General features: G+C 49.0%; 1 protein-coding gene and 1 long non-coding RNA gene across 13 annotated transcripts; both read right to left on the bottom strand.

Moving 5' to 3' along the window:
• Nucleotides 1-491: 491 nt before the first annotated feature.
• On the bottom strand, nt 492-6,637 carry LOC131807548 (uncharacterized). Its single transcript, XR_009344534.1, has 4 exons — nt 4,935-6,637; nt 3,630-3,743; nt 1,546-1,685; nt 492-629 (listed from the first exon to the last, which is right to left on the bottom strand). It is a non-coding gene; the product is annotated as an uncharacterized LOC131807548 (long non-coding RNA).
• A 115-nt stretch (nt 6,638-6,752) lies between these two features.
• Nucleotides 6,753-19,273, bottom strand: WFDC3 (WAP four-disulfide core domain 3). Of its 12 annotated transcripts, none has more exons than XM_059133005.1 (8): nt 19,184-19,239; nt 17,075-17,583; nt 16,657-16,788; nt 15,842-15,988; nt 14,551-14,962; nt 9,008-9,139; nt 7,566-7,751; nt 6,753-6,987 (listed from the first exon to the last, which is right to left on the bottom strand). In XM_059133005.1, the coding sequence occupies exons 3-8, from the start codon at nt 16,729-16,731 to the stop codon at nt 6,971-6,973; spliced, it is 969 nt and encodes a 322-aa protein (XP_058988988.1). In that variant the 5' UTR covers nt 16,732-16,788; nt 17,075-17,583; nt 19,184-19,239; the 3' UTR covers nt 6,753-6,970. The 12 variants fall into 12 exon arrangements, with proteins under 12 accessions (XP_058988988.1, XP_058988984.1, XP_058988985.1 ...); XM_059133001.1 differs by lacking the exon at nt 19,184-19,239 and adding an exon at nt 18,771-19,164; XM_059133002.1 differs by lacking the exon at nt 19,184-19,239 and adding an exon at nt 18,771-19,164 and having other exon boundaries at nt 17,264-17,583.
• Nucleotides 19,274-19,280: the final 7 nt, after the last annotated feature.

The raw sequence follows: 19,280 nt of genomic DNA, 5'->3' as shown, positions 1-19,280 counted from the left end.
CTGCTGCCTAAATCCAGCAGAAGAAGATAAATATAAGGTTTAGGGAAGAAATCAATGATACAGGAATCAAGAAACAGTAGAACAGATCAAGAAAAGTAGGAGCTGGTTCTTTGAAAGAATTAACAAGACTGATAAACCCCTGGCCAGACTTAACCAAAAAGAAAAGAGAAAGGACCTAAATAAATAAAATCATGAATGAAACAGGAATGATCACAACCAACATCAAAGAAATACAAATAATTATAAGAGAGTCTCATTAGCAAGTATATGCCAACAAATTAGGCAATCTGGAAGAAATGGATAATTCCTAGAAAAATATAAACTACCAAAACTGAAACAGGAAGAAATTAAAAACCTGAACAGAGGAGCGCCTGCGTGGCTCAGTGGGTTAAAGCCTCAGGGTCCCTACTTGTGCTGTCTCTCTCTCTCTCTCTCTCATAAATAAATAAAAGCTTTAAAAAATAATAAAATAGGGGCACCTGGGTGGCTCAGTGGATTAAGCCTCTGCCTTCAGCTCGGGTCATGATCTGAGAGTCCTGGGATCCAGCCCCACATCCAGGCTCTCGGCGTGAAGCCTGCTTTTCCCTTTCCCACTCGCCCGCTTGTGCTCCCTCTCTTGCTGTCTCTCTCTGTCAAATGAATAAATAAAATCTTTAATAATAATAACAATAATAATAATAATAATAAAATAGGGGCGCCTGGGTGGTTCAGTGAGTTAAGCCTCTGTTTCCAACTCAGGTTGTGGTCTCAGGGTCCTGGGATCCAGCCCCACATCAGGCTCTCTGCTCAGCAGGGAGTCTGCCTGCCTCTCTGCCTACTTGAGATCTCTCTGTCAAATAAATAAATAAAATCTTTTAAAAAATAATAATAATAAAACCAGCAGTTTCTTTGGCCCACACCACCCTTCACCTACTGAGCCAAAACATCTGGGATGGAATTTGGGAATCTGCACGTTGACAAGCCCCCTCAGTAGTTCTGTTCTAAAACCAGCCTCTGGCAACCTCTCCTCTGCTTTCTGTCTGTGTGGATCTGCCTGTCCTAGACTGTTCTTATGAACGGAAGCATACAGGAGATGACCTTTCGTGTCTGGCTTCGTTCCCTGAGCACAGTGTTTGCAAGGCTCGTCGTGCTGTAGCAAGAGTCAATACTTCATTCCTTTCCGTGTCTGAAGACTACTCCGTTGGAGGGCTAGGCTGCATTCTGTTTTGTTTATCCATGGATCCATTTATCTGTTGATCCTATGCCCTGATGGGCAACTGTGCTGCTTCCACCTTCTGACTATCGCAAAGGGCCTTCTGTGAACATTTGTGTACATGTTTTGATTTGAACACCTGTTTTCCATTCATTTAGTTATAGACCTGAGAGCAGAATCCCTGGGTCCTATGGTAACTCCGTGTTTAACTTTTTGAGGCGACACCGAACTTTTTACTTTTTTAATTTGGCCACTAGAAATCTTGACGTTACACAGGTGGTTTGCATTATATTTCTCTTGGACAGCGCTGCTCCAGAAGCTTCTTTCTGCCCAAGCGTTCCACATATGCTTACCTCTCCTGTATGTGTACCACACCATCTGCTGAACAGGACTGGAGGAACAGGAAACAGGAAACTGGAAATCATTACACCAAAATTAGAAGAGAAGGTGGTGGCTCCGTGGCGCAATGGATAGCGCATTGGACTTCTAGAGGCTGAGGACATTCAAAAGTAGAAGAGAGCCAAGAGGGTAAAAAAAGAGGGTGATCATGAAGAGATTCGTTTTTTCAAGAAAACGTGAATAACCATCACTGGATGTGCCTTTGTGTCTGGCTCTGTGCTAAGTGATTTCTAACTTTATATATATATATATATATATATATATATATATATATATATATATATATTCACTCAGCAGTCCTGGGAGGTGGGTAACGTGATAATGGGATTGTCCTCGCTCATGTTGCACAGAGCTAATACGCAGCAGAAGGGTCCAGATTCAAACCCAGGCTTCACTGCAAAACCCAACTCTTGGCTCCCCAGTAGCCAAGGCAAAAATGAAACTTCGGCTCTGGAAAGCACTTTTTCACTGGGGCCAATTCAAAGGGAATGTCTGAGGGAGGAAATCTCTCATTTCAGAGGGAAATTCAGAGGCCAGCTATGTCACTTCCCTGCCCATTCTCAGAATGGCTCATGGCCAGAGGGAAACTTTCTCCTGACCTGGGACTTTGTGCAAGAAACACTGATACAATGTGATCATGTCCCCAAGGAGAGGGTTACCTAAAGGGCAGGATCATTCCACAAGGCATGAAAAGGGAGAGCATAATGTTAGGTCTCGGAATTGATAAAGCGCAATTCAGTAGGGCTCCGGAAAAAAGTATAACTTTTTCTCAGAGTGACTGGAAAAATCTGGGAGGAACTCGGACAATACTGAACTTTCCCCTTAGCTAGACTTCTAGAGTATCAATCCTTGCATTTCTCTGGCCTGGAAGCGGTCTATGATTTAGGCCTCTGCTGCCCTCTGGTGGCTCTAAGAGTAAAGGCACTCAGCCAAGAATTCTTTCCACTCAAAACTCCCTGCCCATTGCTGTTCCCACAAGCGTCCCCGATGCAGCTGAGCCCAGCATCTGAGCTCCCCACCGCTCCAAATAGACCTTGAACCTTCGCTGAATACCCGCACCGCATCTTCACAGTCTGGGCTCTGTCCCCTCTCACAAATTGCATTTCATTTCCCCCTCTTGGTTGCACAAGGTCCTGGCTCAGGCTGGAGCGGGGACCCAAGGTCACTCTTGGAAGAAAACAATTCAAGAGCTGCTCTCTGATGGCCGGTCCGTAGGACCAGGATGGCAGAGTGACCAGAATATGAATGAGAAAGCATGAAAGGGAGAGTATGAATAGGTCACAGATATCCAGGGCCAAGCTCCTCCCACCTGGGACCTGCTCTGCCAGACACAGGGTCTCAGGGCTGGAAGGGACTGTGACTCTTGAGGAACTAATGTTTGTCTCTCTGTGTCCCCTTCTCCTTCTCTTTTCTCCCTCCCTCCTTCCTCCTCCGTCCTCCACCACTCCCTACCATTCCTTCTCTCTGCCTTCCTGTCTCTCCTCTCTCCCTCTCCCTGCCTTTCCCTATAGAGAAAAAGACAGCCCGCCCTAGCTCATGCAGCCAATCTGGACTGGAACCCAGAGTTTCCCCTGCCTGTTCCTATTCCTTACTTCCAAAAATATCACAGTTGATCCCAAATCACTTGCCTACCTCCGTTTTATAGCGAGAGAAAGTAAAATATCAAAATTGTTGAAGCATACAGACCGAGGTACAAACTAGCCCCACAACTCACTCTGAGACCTTGGGCGAGTTCTGTTTCCTCATGTGAAAGACACAGGACTTGCCAGGGCGGCTGTGCAAGCCCAGTTCTTAGCCCAGCACCTGGGACATAGTTGGTGCTCAGTAAGGGTTAGCTGTTAACTCTTTGGGGTGCTTCTTCATTCTTTTCCAATGCTTGGGAATCTATAGGAAACTGGCCTTCTAAGCACCAATGCCCTTGGCTAGGGAGCTTAACTTGGATAGGAAAAGGAAGGTAGCCCTTAAGAACACCCCCTTGCCAGGGGCACGGGTTGCACCTCACCCCTCTTGACTCTCTCAACCCACCTATCCCACTTACCAATGACATTATGCTCCGCAGAGAGAAAGATCCAGAAGAGCAGCAGGGAGAGGATGCAGAGCCCATGATGTCACTGAGGCAGCACACACATGTGCCACCTGTGGTCTCCACCACCTGATGGTCAAGGAAAGGGATGGAGAAGTGGGGAGCTCAAAACCCACTGACTCTGGTCAAAGAACAGGTCTTAGAGGACTCACGTTTGAGGACTAGTATGTGTCAGAGCCCCAGAAATTCCTGCCCACTGGGCAGAAGGGTCGGAGGAGGTCCTGGAGAGGACATGACTGCCACTTAACCTGCAAGCTGGCCCTGAGCAGTTGGGGGTTCCTCCCCATCCCCTGTCCTTGGAATGTTCTGCCACTCACTGTTCCCATAGTGGGAGCCATTTTCAAGGATGTAGACTTGAGGGATCAAGATGTTGTTCTGGCCGGTGCATGGGACTCAGCCCTGTAAAGGTCGCTCTGTAAACTGTTAAGGTTCAGGTGGTCAGGCGCTGAGATCTGCTGGCTTCTGGACCCCAAGACAAGCGTCCTGTTTAAGTTCCCTTGCACCTGCCACCTGCTGATAGGGAGTGATCATTCTTCATCTCACCATGCCCTCTGTGTATAGGGAGCTGGTTTCAGATTTCACCCCCCAAGGTGAGCCAGCAGGAAGCTAAGGTTGGGGAGGGGCGTGTTTGTGGTTTTTCATTCTGGTCAGAGCTAATTTCAGGGTGCAAGGTTAGGGCATCTGTAATAGAAGGGCCCTCTGAGATCTGCTTCCCCAGGCCTGAGGCTGAAATGGTCTTAAACTGAGGAAGGACAGGTTCTGATGGCTTCTTTGGTTTAAGGTACAACAGTAGGAAAAGAGGCCTAGAAAGGCCCAGAAGAGGGGGAGGGAGAAACGGAATTTGGCCCCATCTCAACCTTTGACCTCCAACTCCAACACAATCAAACAAAAACAAATTCAACCCTTTGGTTCATGCGCCTGCTCTGCTCTCGAGAGCTCTCTCTCTCTCTCTCAATCTCTCCCCCCCCCACCCCATGTCGTTGCTCCCATGTGGACAGGGTGGGCTGCCCCAGATGAAGAGGAAAGATCTGGAAGGGCCATCTCTCTGGTGCTCAGCCTGAGCTGGGCTGGGACTCACACCTTCCTTTCCAGCCCCACCCCCACCCCCAGCAGGAAATCATCCTACCACATTTTAAGATCCCAGGATTGCTGTTTTCATTGAAAGCTTCTCCATATTGATTTTTTAGATGGTGTCCGTGTATGATCTCTTTTTTTAATAAACAAAAACACGATAAGGAAAACAGTGGAAGAACCACCTACCAAATTGTTCAGCAGCCAATTACACGGACACGGGAGGTCCTCCTAGGTCCCTGCACTATGAGCCTGGGACCCTGAGGGTCCCTAGGATGGCCACTGCAAGGCTCACACTAGCCGCTCCTCTTCAGATCAAACGCCGACATGTCTTCTCAAAGAGATGAGTGTTCCGAACCAGTAGAAACCGGAATTTCACAGGCCAGTGTGAAACCAGAGGGAAAGGGGGCACAAAAAGACAACAGTGATGGAAATTTTTTTTTAATTTTAAAGTTTTATTTATTTATTGGGGGAGGGGCACAGGGAGAGAGAGTCTTGAGCAGACTCAGAGCCCGACACAGGGCTCAATCTCACGACCCTGAGATCACAACTTGAGCAGAATTTAAGAGTCAGACACCCAACCAAATGCGTCACCCAGGTGCCCTGGAAGGTTTTTTTTTTTTTTTTTTTTTTTAAGTTGTAACTTGCCTTTTTCTGTTTTTTTGAGTTGGGAATTATAAAAAAACATTTTTGCAATATTCAAGGTGAGCACTTGTTATAAAAGTCCTGCCTACTTAGAAATTTCTGTCCAAATTTTGAATGCATACGTCCTTGAACCCAGTACGGCACACGAGGTTCATTCCTTCCCTCCCCCATTCTCTCCTTCCTTGCTAATAGAATCTCAATTTTTTAAATCCAGGTGGGCCCCTCCCTCAGCCTCAAGGATGAAGCACATTTCATCTAAGAAGTCACATTTTCCACTTCCTGTTTGCAGACATTTGCTTTTCCAGCCAATGAGAGGACGAGAGAAACATGGGCAGGGTCAGCTTCCAGGGAAGATGGTCTCTGTCATTAAAAGGAGAGAGCATTTGAGGGGAAGGTCTTTTCACCATTACCCTTTCCACAGACCTTCCTGCTGTGACGTCTAGGGCTGCACAACGGTCCCACACCCGTGAGGGGACCGTCTTGAGGACAAAAGCCAGCACGCTGAGGTTGGCGGGGAAGGAAGGAAGGAGTCTCCTCATTAGCACTGTGGATGCCTCTCTCCACACTCCGATGTGAGGAAATTAGATTGTCTTTATTGATGAAGCCACTGTTTGGTGGGTTTTCTAATACTCAAAGCTCAACAAATCTCTTACAGACAGACTTGGGAATTATATTCATTCTTTCAGTCACTCAACAAACACTGATTGAGGGCCTTTTCCGGGGGGAGGGGGGATCAGGCTTTATTGGAGAAACTAGAATTCTACCACAAAGAATTTCCCCAGATCAGATGTGCCTGCAAGAGAAGGCCAACCTTTTTGTACAGGGATTCATGTTCACCAAGAGACGACTAATTAAATTAGCTATTTTCATGGTGTCCCATTACAAAATAATGTGATAACATAAATTTCTCCAGGATATAGAACGTGATCCGTTTTGCATGCATTTTTAAAATTTATTTTATCTTTTATATTCTGAGAACCTGAAGGCAACCCTTCCCTATAGCAAAGCTACCTGAAGGGGACAAACTGCCTTGTCTTGGAGCCAAGGGCCGGCCCCCAGAGAAGGAGATCCAAGGTGGGACCATCCAAGAAACTATAGTAAATTAGTTTCCCACCCCAGTTCCATCCCCAGCTCACATTCTCTATTAAAAGATCAGCAGGCCCAAGAAGAGCCCTGATGGTCCCATTCCCGAGGCTTGAGAGAGAGAAATCTATGGCAAATCAGCAGAGACTGACTCCCACCCACCTCCACCCAGTGTTCTCGGAAAGGATGGGTTGCCTTAAGTCCTGTAATCCTGCAGCCATGCTCAGACCCCCTAGCTCTCTCTCCTCGTCCTGGCCCTCCAACAGCACAGGCAAGAAGGTCAGTACAGTCTTTATTGGGGAAAAGCAGTACCGCACACCATTGCCCAAACCCACGACTCTGTTTCCCGTGCTCAGGGCCACAGCAGGAACAGAAGCAGAGCAGAGAGGGCAATGAGAGCCCCCAGGAGGGTCACAGCTCCAGGACATCACTCTCTCCTGGAAGCCAGGACAAGCGCCCCTGTCATCACCAAAGCAGCTCAGGACAAATCACGACAACTAAGGCACCAGGATCCCTGCAGAAAGAAGCAGCCGCAGGTCACACTTGTGCCCTCCTGTCTCTGGCTTCCCCCCACCCTAGAGAAGTTGGGCATGCATGGCTCCCCAAAGCCTTGGATGGCACCATTTCCCAGACAATCCAGTCCAAACTGGCAGTGAAGATGACTCACTCAGATGTCAACCTTGTATCTCCTAGCACCAAAACAGCTCACTCTCGCCCCATCCCGACCCGGGTCCCCAAGTGTGTCACACACATTCCACCTTTATGCCTTTGCTCACCACCAGACCACCTGTCCAGCATGTTCTCTGTGCTTTCTTCCCTTTGCCACATCCTGCCTAGTCTTTAGGGCCCAGATCCAATCCTACTTTGGCAGAAAGACCTTCCCAACGAGCCACACCCACTCAGAGCCTAGAAGCCCATGCGGTCTATATAAAGGTTTCCCATCTGGGGCATTGGATCTTTCTCTCCCACCAGACTTTCCAGGGCAAGAACTTTGTCTTGATCCTCTGAAGGCTCCTACGAAGGAGCTAAGCCAGTGCTCTCCACACACAGCAGTCAAGCACGCTCTTATCAATGAGGTTGGCCATGACTCACCTCTGGCAGAACCAGGGCTGAGGGCCCCGTTGGGGTTTGTGGCCAGTTCCACTGGCAGAATGGGCGGGACACAGAAGCGGCCACAGCCGGACTTGCAGCACTTTTCCCCAGCCCGGCAGTTCTCATCCATCATGCAGGTGACAATGCACAAGCCCACCAGAAGGCGTGGACACTCACCACCCCGCCCTGCGGGGTCAACAGAAACAGGTAGAGACCGGAGTGTCAGCGCCACTGACTCTGGATGCAACTGAGACTCAGAGGCTCCAGACGAATCCATCCCTGACTGTAACCAGATCTTAACCAAAGATCTGCCTGGGAAACCTGGGAGTTAGAGGCTCTGAGAATCAGTGGGGCCGTAAAGAGAACCTCTGGACCAGCAGTTTTCAAATGGTCTCCCACAGAGTTCCCCGGAGGTCCCTGGGTTCCATACCTCTGTGGGTGGGGCTGCATGGAATGCCACGGAGCTCCCCACCCCCTACCCCCATGGCTGGGCCTCTCAGTGTCCCTTCCTCCAGGAGGCCTCCGTCTGCCACCCAGACAAGGCTTGGTGCTCCTCTCATCAGAATTCATTACAGCTCTTGATCTGTCTCCCTTCCCTGATGAGAAGGACAAGAATCTATCTTCAGAAACTTGACACTACCTGCGAATCTACACGTTGTCTAAAAACAACATCTGAGGGGCGCCTGGGTGGCTCAGCGGTTTAAGCCTCTGCCTTCAGCTCAGGTCATGATCTCAGGGTCCTGGGATCGAGGCCCGCATCGGGCTCTATGCTCAGCGGGGGGCCTGCTTCCCCCTCTCTCTCTCTGCCTGCCTCTCTGCCTGCCTCTCTGCCTACTTGTGCTCTCTGTCTATCAAATAAATAAATAAATAAATCTTTTAAAAAAATAAAAATAATTAATAAATAAATAAATAAATAAATAAATAAAAACAACATCTGAGCCAATAATTCTGGAGATCTACAGTGCCTGGTAGGAAAGGAGCATTCAAAAATATGGATTTGTTTAAAAATACATCTGTTGAAACAAAGAAATCAGATCAGGAATGCTCTTATCTATTGTGAATCTGTTGCTAAGAATCTGGTCAGAAAACCATGACCTCGGGCAACTCCCTCACCTTACAGATGAAGAAACTGCCTCAGGACAAATCTGCTTCCCTGAGGTTACAGAGCTGGTCAGCAGCAGAACCAAGACCAGAAGCCACACCACCTGGCTTCCAGTCTTAGGACTTTTCCTTCTAACTCACTGCCTTCCCCGAGTTCTTTCAACACCAGTGCGGGCCCCTGGGCCCCAGGAGAGGTGAGGTGGCTTTGGGCTGGGTCTAGGAGGACAGGAGGGATGAGAACTCTGACTCCTCCGAGGGAGGGAAAGACCAGAAGGCCACAGATGGCCCCCTCCCCAACCCACCCTAAAACTCAGAATCCCTTCCCCGAGGGGCCAACATACCTCCCTGAATGTCTCCACGGCATGAGTGGCCACAGCCGGTACTGCAGCACTTGTGCCCCTGGGGACAGGACTCGTCCCTGTCACACAGCTCCTCGCACGGAAGGGGGTCAGCAGGACATTCACCACCAGACTCTGCCACAGAACCAAAGCATGAGACCCAGAGGAGTTCAGACCCAGTGTTCCTGGATATTTTCACTGTGACTCTTGAGTTTTATTATATTATATATATTTCATTGTACGTGTTAATCCATATGATTGCTTAAAATATGTATTTATGTGCATATATATATGTACTTTACAGTCTTTCTATTTCTTTTTTTTTTTTTTTTAATGCTGGTCATCGACTACTAAAGTGATCTCAAGACTCACAATCTGGAAAACACTATGGAGATCTAACCCACTGTGGCAAACAGACTTACAGCCAGCCCCACATTCACTGTCCCTCCCTCCTTCCCGTGGTAGACACCTATGGTGGTGGCCCCCAGGGAGCCACACCTCCCATATGGTCTCTGGGCTGGACTGTGTGTCTTGCTTTGACGAACAGGACACCAGCAAGCGTGATGCAAGCAGAGGCTTGATAGGGGTTTGTCCCCTTAAAACACCCCCCACCTTGGAAACCAGCCGCTATGCCATGAAGAAGCTTGAGCTCAACTCCAGAATGGTGAGATGCCCCAAAGAGAGAGAAGCTGGATGCAGAGACGCATCCCGCCCGGTTCAGCCACCGTCAAGTTCCCCGCTGGGCTCCCAGCTGCACACAGCTGTATGAGTGACTTAGCTTTGCCATGTGGGCAGAAGAACGGCCCAGCTGAGCCCCGCCAACCCAAACAGCCAAGGGAAAGAGGCAACTGTTGTTATTTTGAGCCACTAAGTTTGGGAAGTATTTGTTATACAGCCGTGGACAACTGAAGCACTTGCTAATGAAACCACAGTTATGTTTGGAGAGGCAGTGAGCCCAGCCAGCTGCGAAGCTTTGCTTCCCCAAGTTACCTTGTAACTAGGAGTGGCCACAAACTAGGACAGAAGCTGGAAAAACTTGTGCATTCTTGACCTGGCTACTGCACCTTTCCAACTGCGCCCTGACTTCTCTTTCTTCCAGTGCAAAGACAGAGCTAACCCAGGGAGGTAGAGCCATCTTCTTTCAACCACGAGGCAACAAGTATGACGAAACCAACGAAGGCAAAGGGGAAGGAAAAAAAAAAAGTAACCTCATCCTCGGTATCGTGGAGCCACCATCCAGCCTTGGTCCCCACTTCAGGACTTCTTGTTATGCAAGGAAAAAAGGAACCCCTCTTTTGTTAATTTTCTGTTGCCTACAGCCAGGCACATCCACCATGTGTCCCTTCACGACCCCTCTGAAGATAGCGACACTCAGAGAAGAGAAGGGGTTTGCCCAGAACGACAGAGTGAGTCAGTGGCAAAGCAGGACAAAACTCAGCCTCTCGGTTTGCAAGCAAGAAGCACTCTTTGTACTACACCATCCTTAAAACACGCAGGCCCCGGGCCAGGTCCCCTGGAGCAGGCACACCCTAGGAACCCACATCCAAACCAAACTGCCTTACCATGACTCATTCATCTCAGTGTTTATTTCAGCTTCTTTAAGTGGAGAAAAGAAGCGACAGGCTATTAAAGGCATTGTGGAAAACCGAAGCAGGACTGGCCCAGTGCCTCTGAGTTGGGACATGTAAGTACAATTGTCTATGGCTTGCCCTGGGAAGTCCGCCATGATGGAAAAAAGCCAGTGCTGGCCTCCCCGGAGGCTATGTGCAGCTGACAGTCAGGGTCTAATAACCCGGCATCACGGGATTTTCCTGAACAGTCCCTATTTCAAAGAATCTCTGCCATTGTCAGAACACATCGAATCTGATTTTTTATCAGATTCATGGTCACGCTAATTGCCAGATGTGCGTTTTCACACCTCCGCACCTACTTGACAAACACTAGAATCTATTTAACAAAGAACAAAGCCTTTCATCCCACAGTTGAGAAGGCTGGGCATAAAAAAAAAAAAAAATCTCTGCTGGGAAAAACATAGCAATTTAACTTCTTGTGGAGCTACACAGAGAAGCACCCTTCCCAGATGTCACCATTTTGCTGAGCGTGGCCCTGAAGTGACTAATGCCAGGAGCGCTCTGCTCCTCCTCATCCCCAGGACCAGGCATGGAGAAACCTCTACTCTCTTCCAGGCTAGGCTTCCTTGAGGTCCCTGGAGTTTTGTCAAATAGTAGACACTGTAAAGGGACTCTTGGGGAACAGGCTGAAGCCCTGAGGGTCAGAGCACATGCCCTTTGACCAGTACCCACCATGACCACCACTGCATCCCCCATGAACTCCTGCCAAATAATTCCCTACTCTCAGCTCAAACACTGGAGCTGATGGCCTCCAAGCCAGACTATGCCATCCTTACAATTTTTAAGATTCATTTATCTATTTATTTTAAAGAGAGAGGGAGAGAGAGCACATGTGGGAGAGGCAGAGGGGAAAAGAGAGAGAGAGAGAGAATCTCAAGAAGACTCTGTGCTGAGCACAGAGCCTGATGCAGGGGTCCATCTCACAACCCTGAGATCGCAACCTGAGCCAAAATCAAGAGTAGCTGCTTAACCAACTAAGCCGCTTGGGCACCCCACTTTTAACACTTTATACTCAACTGAAATCTGGATGTCCATCAGTCCTTGTCCTATGCCCAGAAACCTTGTGAAAACATGACTAGCACCATGATCCCAGACAGGACCCTCTGCCTCTCATTGTCTCAGATTTCCCAAACTAGGTAAGCTCAGTTCCTCATGCCACATGGTTTCCAGGCACCTCATGGTTATCTAACCAGGAATCTAACCAGGATGAGAAAGAGGAATGAGAGTCAGAATGGGAATGGTCATCCCCACTCTTTTTATATGCCCCTATCCCAAGACCCAAGCTATCACACACAAAAAAAGTGGAATAAAAACCTGACACCCAGGAAATACTCAGACATGGGCTTTACTGTTGCCCCAGCTCTAACCTTCCACTATATTTGAGAGAAGGACAGTGATGCTGATAGAAAAGTGAAATCTCAAAACTTCTTAAGTCAAGATGGGCCCTCTGAGCCATCATACCTCCTCTTGCAAACAGCCAGCCAGACAGCCAGACAGCCAGACATCCGGAAAAGGAGCAGGACTGGCCTGTGGTCAATGGTGGCAGAACTGGGTCCCAAATTCCCAGCACCAGGACCGATGATGTGGTCCTTCAAGCCACATCATTGTGATTCCCTACAGTCCACGAAGATTACCCAAGAACAAGAGCTGGAACTCACTCACGGGGAGACTGGGTGGCTCCCTGCTCAACAGGGAGTCTGTTTTTCCCTCTCCTTCTGCCCCTCCAGTGCTCCTTCTCTCTCTCTCTCTAATAAATAAACAAATCTTTACTTTTCGTCTCCTAATAAAGAAATCTTTTTTAAAAGATTTTTTTTGAAGATTTTATTTATTTATTTGACAGAGAGGGAGAGATCACAAGTAGTCAGAGAGGCAGGCAGAGAGAGAGAGAGAGGAGGAAGCAGGCTTCCTGCTGAGCAGAGAGCCCGATGCGGGGCTTGATCCCAGGACTCTGGGATCATGACCTGAGCCGAAGGCAGAGGCTTAACCCACTGAGCCACCCAGGCGCCCCAGAAAGATTTTTTTTAATAAAGTAAAATGAAAACCAGACTGGGCCTCACTTCCCTGCTTTTACTAGCCCCACAGAGGCTTCCCAGTATGTTTAGAACAAAGCTTTAGACAGAAGCCCTGGAGACTAACCGGAAGTCTGGACTCTCCCAAAGTGGAGCCCCTTCCTTCTCTTTCCCTTTCCTCTCACCCCACTGACCTCCTTTCAATCCCTTGAGAGAGTGAGCTCCTCCCTACTCCCAGCCTTGGCCAGGGCAGCTCCCGCTCATCCTCCAGGGTGAAAGGACACCTCCTAGCCTCTGCCTTTGGCTCGGGTCATGATCTCAGGGTGCTGGCATCGAGCCCCACTTCAGGCTCTCTGCTCGGTGGGGAGCCTGCTTCCCTTCCTCTCTCTCTGCCTGCTTCTCTGGCTACTCGTGATCTCTCTCTGTCGAGAATGAATAGAATCTGGGGCGCCTGGGTGGCTCAGTGGGTTAAAGCCTCTGCCTTCAGCTCGGGTCATGATCCCAGGGTTCTGGGATCGAGCCCCGCATCGGGCTCTCTGCTAAGCAGGGAGCCTGCTTCCTCCTCTCTCTCTCTCTCTGCCTGCCTCTCTGCCTGCTTGTAATCTCTGTCTGTCAAATAAAATAAAATAAAATCTTTAAAAGAAAAAGAATAAATAGATCTTTAAAAAAAAAAAAAAAGAAAGAAAGGACACCTCCTCTCCAGCTCACTTTGATGTCCCTTTGCAGCCCTCATCACGGTTGGTGCCCAGTATTTTTAACCACGGCGGCCTTGCTCACCACGGGACATGTATGCCAGCCAGGCAGAGGCTCAATAGGTAGTGAGCAAGGGAGAAAGTGGGGGCATGGACAGACAGGTCAGACTTGGGATGGTGGGGAGGGAATCTGAACAGAGAGGTGCTGGGCATCACAGCACAAGCTGCTGAATGTTATTTGGCAGGTTTTCTAAAGGCTTTTTAAAGACATTTCTTGGGACACCTGGGTGGCTCAGTCATTGAGCATCTACCTTTAGCTCGGGTCGTGATCCCAGGTTCTTGGGATTGAGTCCCACATCAGGTTCCCTGCTCAGAGGGAAGCCTGCTTCTCCCTCTCCTGCTCCCCCTGCTCGTGTTTCCTCTCTTGCTGTCTCTCTGTCATAGAAATACATAGAATCCTTTAAAATAATAAATAAATAAATAAATTCTTCCAAAGTGTATGATACAGACCCCCAGTGTGATGGGTTTAGGAGATGGAGGCTTTGGGAGGTGACGACGTCGCGAGAGGGGAGCCCCCATGAAGAGGACACTGCCTGCACTGCGCCCATCCACCGTGTGAGGTCCCGGAGAAGACATGGCAGTCTATGAACCAGGAAGCTGGCTTTCCCCAGACACTGAATATGCTGGCATCTTAACCTTGGACTGCTCAGCCTCTAGAATTTAAGTCATAAATTTCTTTTATTTATAAACCACCCAGTCCATGGTATCCTGTTCTAGCTGCCCAAAGGACATTATCACTCTTTGAGGTAAGTACACTCATCTCCACTTTACAGAGACAAAGGCCAGGACCAGAGAGGCCACACGGGGCAGGTCCCAGTGTCTGCCCCAAGCCCTCGGGCGACCTGACCATCCCACTGTTTGGCCTGGCCAGGGCTCAGAGCTGCTCACAAAGGGCCTGGCCTGGGTGCCAGCCTGTCCCTCAGCCCCTGTCACTCGGCCATCAGCTTCACACACTGGAAGACTGTGCTGGGCCCTGCAGGCTGGCGGTGAGTGACTGGCCTGACACAAGTTCCCAGGCTCTGGTTCCAAAACTGGGCCAAAAGAGTCCTGGCAAGGAAGACAACCCTCTATTCTCTCTTATGGGCAGGGTGCCCGAACGAGCTGCTGAAGCCCAACAGAGACAGCCCCACGGGCTCCAGGGAAGGGGCTGCTACCTGGTGAGGTTTGGTTGGGAGGAAAGAGGCGGACACATGTTGCGGAGTTCCAGGGTCTCCAAGATGAAGAGGTCCGAGGAGGAGAAAGCGATCCTGGTTCTTGATAAAAGGGGCTGGTTAGCAACTGCACTCCTGAGGAAGCCCAACTTAGCAGGCAACAGGAAGGAAGCCAATGTCCACTGAGGGCTAAATACTTTCCATACTTTGAACCTTTACTACAACGTCCAAGGCTTATTCTTTCCATTTGACAGAGAAGGGAAAGGTGCCCAGGGAAGCAGAAGACACTTGACCAGGGACTTGCCGGCCGGTAACCGGGGAGCCTCAGGCTTGAACCCAGCTCTCTGATGACCAAAATATAAGCTTTTCTACTGGAATAGCTGCCACATGCACTCACAGAGAATGGTTCCAGTTTCTTTAGGAAACATAATGGAAGGTGTGATGTAAGACCCCATTTAATGCAGTGAAGAAAAAATAAAACTTAGGCATTAACTTATCAAGAAGTATTTTAAAACTCTAAAACACCCTGAAATACACCAAACATACCTTGACAATGCAAAGACATAAAGATTCAACATAAAAATGTCCGTTGTCCCTAAGTTAATTTTTTTAAGATTTTATTTATTAATTTGAGAGAGAAACAGTGAGAGAGCGAGCAAGAGCAGGGCAAGGGGCAGAGGGAGAGGGAGAAGCAGACTCCCTGCTGAGCAGGGATCCAACATGGGGCTCGATCTCAGGACCCCGAGATCATGACCTGAGCCAAAGGCGAACACTTAACCCACTGAGCCACCCAGGTGCCCCCCTGAAATTAATTTCTATATCTAACATCTCTCTAAAAAAAGCAGCTTCCATATTTTCAGGCAGGGGGGTAGTGCGAAATAATTTCATAATAAAATTTATTTGGAAGCACAAACAAGCAAAATTAACCATAAAAATCTGGAAACGACAGGGACATGAGAAGGAACAAGCCACGGAGAGACACTGTCAATTTCTAATACTTTCTGGAGGCCTCTCAGGAGCCAGGGGAGGAGGCAAGCACAAGAGCAGAAAGTGCCACAAGCCACAGATCTCCCTGCTGGCAGCCTCCTCTGCCTGCCTGGATCCCATGCCACAGATCATCCTGGCTGGGGTACCTTTTGTCTGTGGTTTGTTTGTTCTTAAGTTTCTCAGAATTTGGCAGGCAATTATTGTGGCTCAAAGTAAGGAAAAACCAGTAATAGTATGGTGTGGGCTTATCTGAGAAAGGAGACGGCAGGCCAGCGAGCCCAGGAACGCCCGGGGCAATATTTCTTACCCAGCTTGGGTTTAGTGACTGGGACCACACAGCGCCTGTTGCAGCCAAACGTGCAGCATTTCTCTGTATCTGGACAAGTCTCATCAGTGACGCACCTTTGGAAGCAGGATTGTTTCCGAACAGCCCTGGGACAATCTCCTTTCCTCCCTGTAGGGAAAAAGGGAGACAGCCACACACAAAAAGAGAGAGAGAAAGAGAGGCTATCTATCTATCTATCTATCTACCAGTGGCTCCCACAGATTTAGCAAAAGGGAAAATCAAAGAAAGGAAGGAAGACCTGAGCTTCTTTAGGACACTCAACCCTGGTGCTAAGGCAAAGACAATAACAATGATGAGAGCTCACATTTACTGAGTTTGCCTTGTGCCAGGAACCTCTCATTTGATCCTCATAACAATCCCAAGAGTACAAACCATTACCCCCATTTTACAGGTGAAGAAATTGTGGCTTAAAAGCTTAACGCTTACAAAGAGTGGCTTATGGCTTATTTGCAGCAAGAAAAGTCTCCCTGGCTTGAGATCTACTCTTGTGATCACTACCTCTAACAGGCTCCCCCTCACAGTTTGGCCCCCCAGCCTTCACGGGAGCCCTGAGTGCAAACAAAAGGCAGAGATCATCAGTGTGTCTTCTTTTCTGATAGGGGACAAAGAGCTGGGGGTTGCATGATTAAAGAAGAAACCCCCAAACCGGGGAGAGATGCTGCAGACAAGCTTCATTTCCAGAGCCCATCTAGGAGGTAGGAAGCTCTCTGGGTCTTTCTACCCCAGAGGCAAGGTCAGAGAGCACACCTGGATTGTGCCCCTCCAAGCCAACATACCTTCTGGAAGGCCTCCTCGGCAGACACGACTGCAGCCGGTGCTGCAGCACTTTTGCCCAGCAGGACACGACTCATCCCCCTGGCACAGCTCTCTGCACGGGTGCTTATCAGGAGGGCATTCTCCTGCTTTCACTGCAAAAGATGTCCCACGAGGTTGAGGTGACCCGCTAAGCCTCAAGAAATGGGGAATGGAAGCCGAGCACTTCAAGGCTCTTCAGCCTCTGCCAACATTCCTATCCAAGATAGCTCTCCCACTGCTGTCCCCTCCCCTCACACAACCCCTGACACTTGCCCACCACTACTGAATGTCGGGCCACTTTGCAGATAAAGAGAGGGAAAGGTTGGTGTGATCCTGTTCACATTTAAGGAGCTCTAGGGAAAAGCCAGAACCTCTACTAAGCCAGACTGGAAGGCCTACCTCCTTGTCCAGAGAGGGTAAAGCCAGGAAGACCTATTCCGGCTGTCCTGAGAAGCTATGCATCCAGTCCTGTCCTACAGAGATGACCATCTCCACAAAGAGGACTCTCACTCCAGGAAGAGACAGGGGAGGTCTTCTTCTTGGTCACTGTCTGTTACTGTTGGTCGGGGACCCCAAATAATAGCTCACCATGCTCTCCTGGAGCCACCCAGGAGGTCAGGGACCCAAGAGCAAGAAGGGCCTTCAGGAGGAAGAGGCAGCTCAGCATGACGACGGCGCCAAGAGTTGAGAGGAGCGCTCAGTCCAGGCGGGAGGTGTACACCTTTGCCCAGGGCACCCACCAAGGGACGGGCAGGACTAGGAGACTGCCCTAAACCCAGCCCCAAAGTCTTCCCTTTTGCAATATTCCCCCAAGGATGTGTTCTCCTGACAAGAAGAAAAGTGACTGGTTGCTGGTATGTGGGAAAATTCCTGGCACTCCCAAAGGCAGTGATGACAGTGATCAAAGTCTGTAATGGAACATACACAACACCCGTGGACAATGAAGAAGAACCTGATGGGTAGTTGGGGGAAATGAGGGATGGCCACTGGATACAAGATCAGAGGGAGCCCTAAAGGGCTTTGGAAGGGCACAGCTGCAGCCAAAGCGACAGAGGGGAGGACCAGAGATGCAACTTAATAATAACCACAGATAATAAAATGTAGTGTGGCTCCTGTTCATCCTAGCAACCTTGAAAACAGAGAAGGGAGCAGACTACTTAGAAACCATGAAAAAAAACCTACAGTAAAGCCATATTTCAGTTTGTTCAGAATGAGTACAAATGCACCAATACCTGCATCTTCATCTGTCTAGCCCATACAGGTCATTTTTTGATTGTGTGAAGGCTAGTTCACAGAACCCAAAGAAGTTGCTATGACTCAAGTAGTCGAGACCATCTATACTCCCTTTCTTCATCTCCTCTTCCTCTATTTCGTTTGAATTATCTGTCCTGCTTATGACTTTGGTCAGACATGATATTTCATGGTATCCACTGGGACTGCTTAGCCCGTAAGATTATAGAGCAGAGGAAATTCAAGGCTTAAAGTAAAAATCTCCTTAATAGAGCCAAAGAGTTTGGTGCTAAAGAGTTGCCTTATTGTTTTAAGGCTGATATTGGAGCATGGATATATTTAACACTTGTTGACTTACCAACAATTCGATGAACATGCATTTTATATATATTGTTTATTTTAGTCCTCACAATAACCTTGCAGAGGTAATAAAACTGGTTCAGAGGGGTTGAGAAAGAATACCCATGGTCATAAAGCTAGTAAGTGGTGGTTACTGGAATTTAATAATAGTAACGACGATAGCATTGCTCGAGGGTTTACTTGCACCACAATTCTAAGTGCTTTATATAAATTGACTCATTTAATCCTCACTGCAACCCTATGAATTAGGTACTATTATCCCCGCTCTACAGATGGGGGAAACTGAGGCACAGAAAGAAACGTAAGTCACACAGGAGGCGGTAGACCAAAGGCAGGCAGCGCAATTCCATAGTCAGTGTTCTTAATCACCATATCATCCTGGATTTGAAGTCAGATCCTTTTACATGAAAAACTCGTACTTTTTACTACCCCATATTGTGACCTGGTAAAAATAACTTTCTCTACTACCCATAAATCGATCCAGTTCTATTCACGAACATCTCACCTCTAAGCCAGAGCTAAGGGGAGCTCTGAGGAACTCCACAGCTGTTAAACCCCTGCGTCCTCTGCCCATTCCAGAATCACCAGTCTGGAAAGAGCAGCCCAGCTCCCTAGGGCTTGGGGAGTCCACCCAGCCTTCATTATGATGCTTTCAGATAAATAGGCAGCCCCTGGGGCCTAGCCCCAGAAGGACCCTGTGGGCCAGACCCCCTCTTGGGGTTGGGTTTTGGGTCCCCGCATTAGACCGACTCTACCGCTTTCAAAGACTGAACTGCAGGCGCCGCTGTGCTCGCCGCCTCCTCCTGCCCCGCACTTCACCAGCCTGCGCCCGGAGGAAAGATCCCCCGGTCCAAACACCCACAGTCTGCACCCGAGGCGCGGCCCCGCCCTAGCAAAGCCCCGGCCAACCGCGCTCACGGAGCCGTTAGGAGTCCGGGACCCCAGCGAGACGCGCCTTGCGGTTCCCATGGAAACCCAGCAGCTCGCCGCGGCGCGCTTCCGGGTCGGCGCGCGG

Source organism: Mustela lutreola, chromosome 9, assembly GCF_030435805.1.
Source record: "Mustela lutreola isolate mMusLut2 chromosome 9, mMusLut2.pri, whole genome shotgun sequence".
Lineage (NCBI taxonomy): Eukaryota > Metazoa > Chordata > Mammalia > Carnivora > Mustelidae > Mustela > Mustela lutreola.
This window is presented reverse-complemented; position numbering and strand designations above follow the sequence as displayed.

Bases quoted from the DNA above. Each gene is read 5' to 3' on its own strand.
- WFDC3 (XM_059133007.1), bottom strand. From the start codon at position 16,731: ATGAGTCGTGTCCTGCTGGGCAAAAGTGCTGCAGCACCGGCTGCAGTC. The intron at 15,989-16,656 runs GTATGTTGGCTT...TTTTCCCTACAG, and splicing joins CCGAGGAGGCCTTCCAGAAG to GGAGGAAAGGAGATTGTCCC. The intron at 14,963-15,841 runs GTAAGAAATATT...TGTTTCCTAAAG, and splicing joins AGTCACTAAACCCAAGCTGG to AAACTGGAACCATTCTCTGT.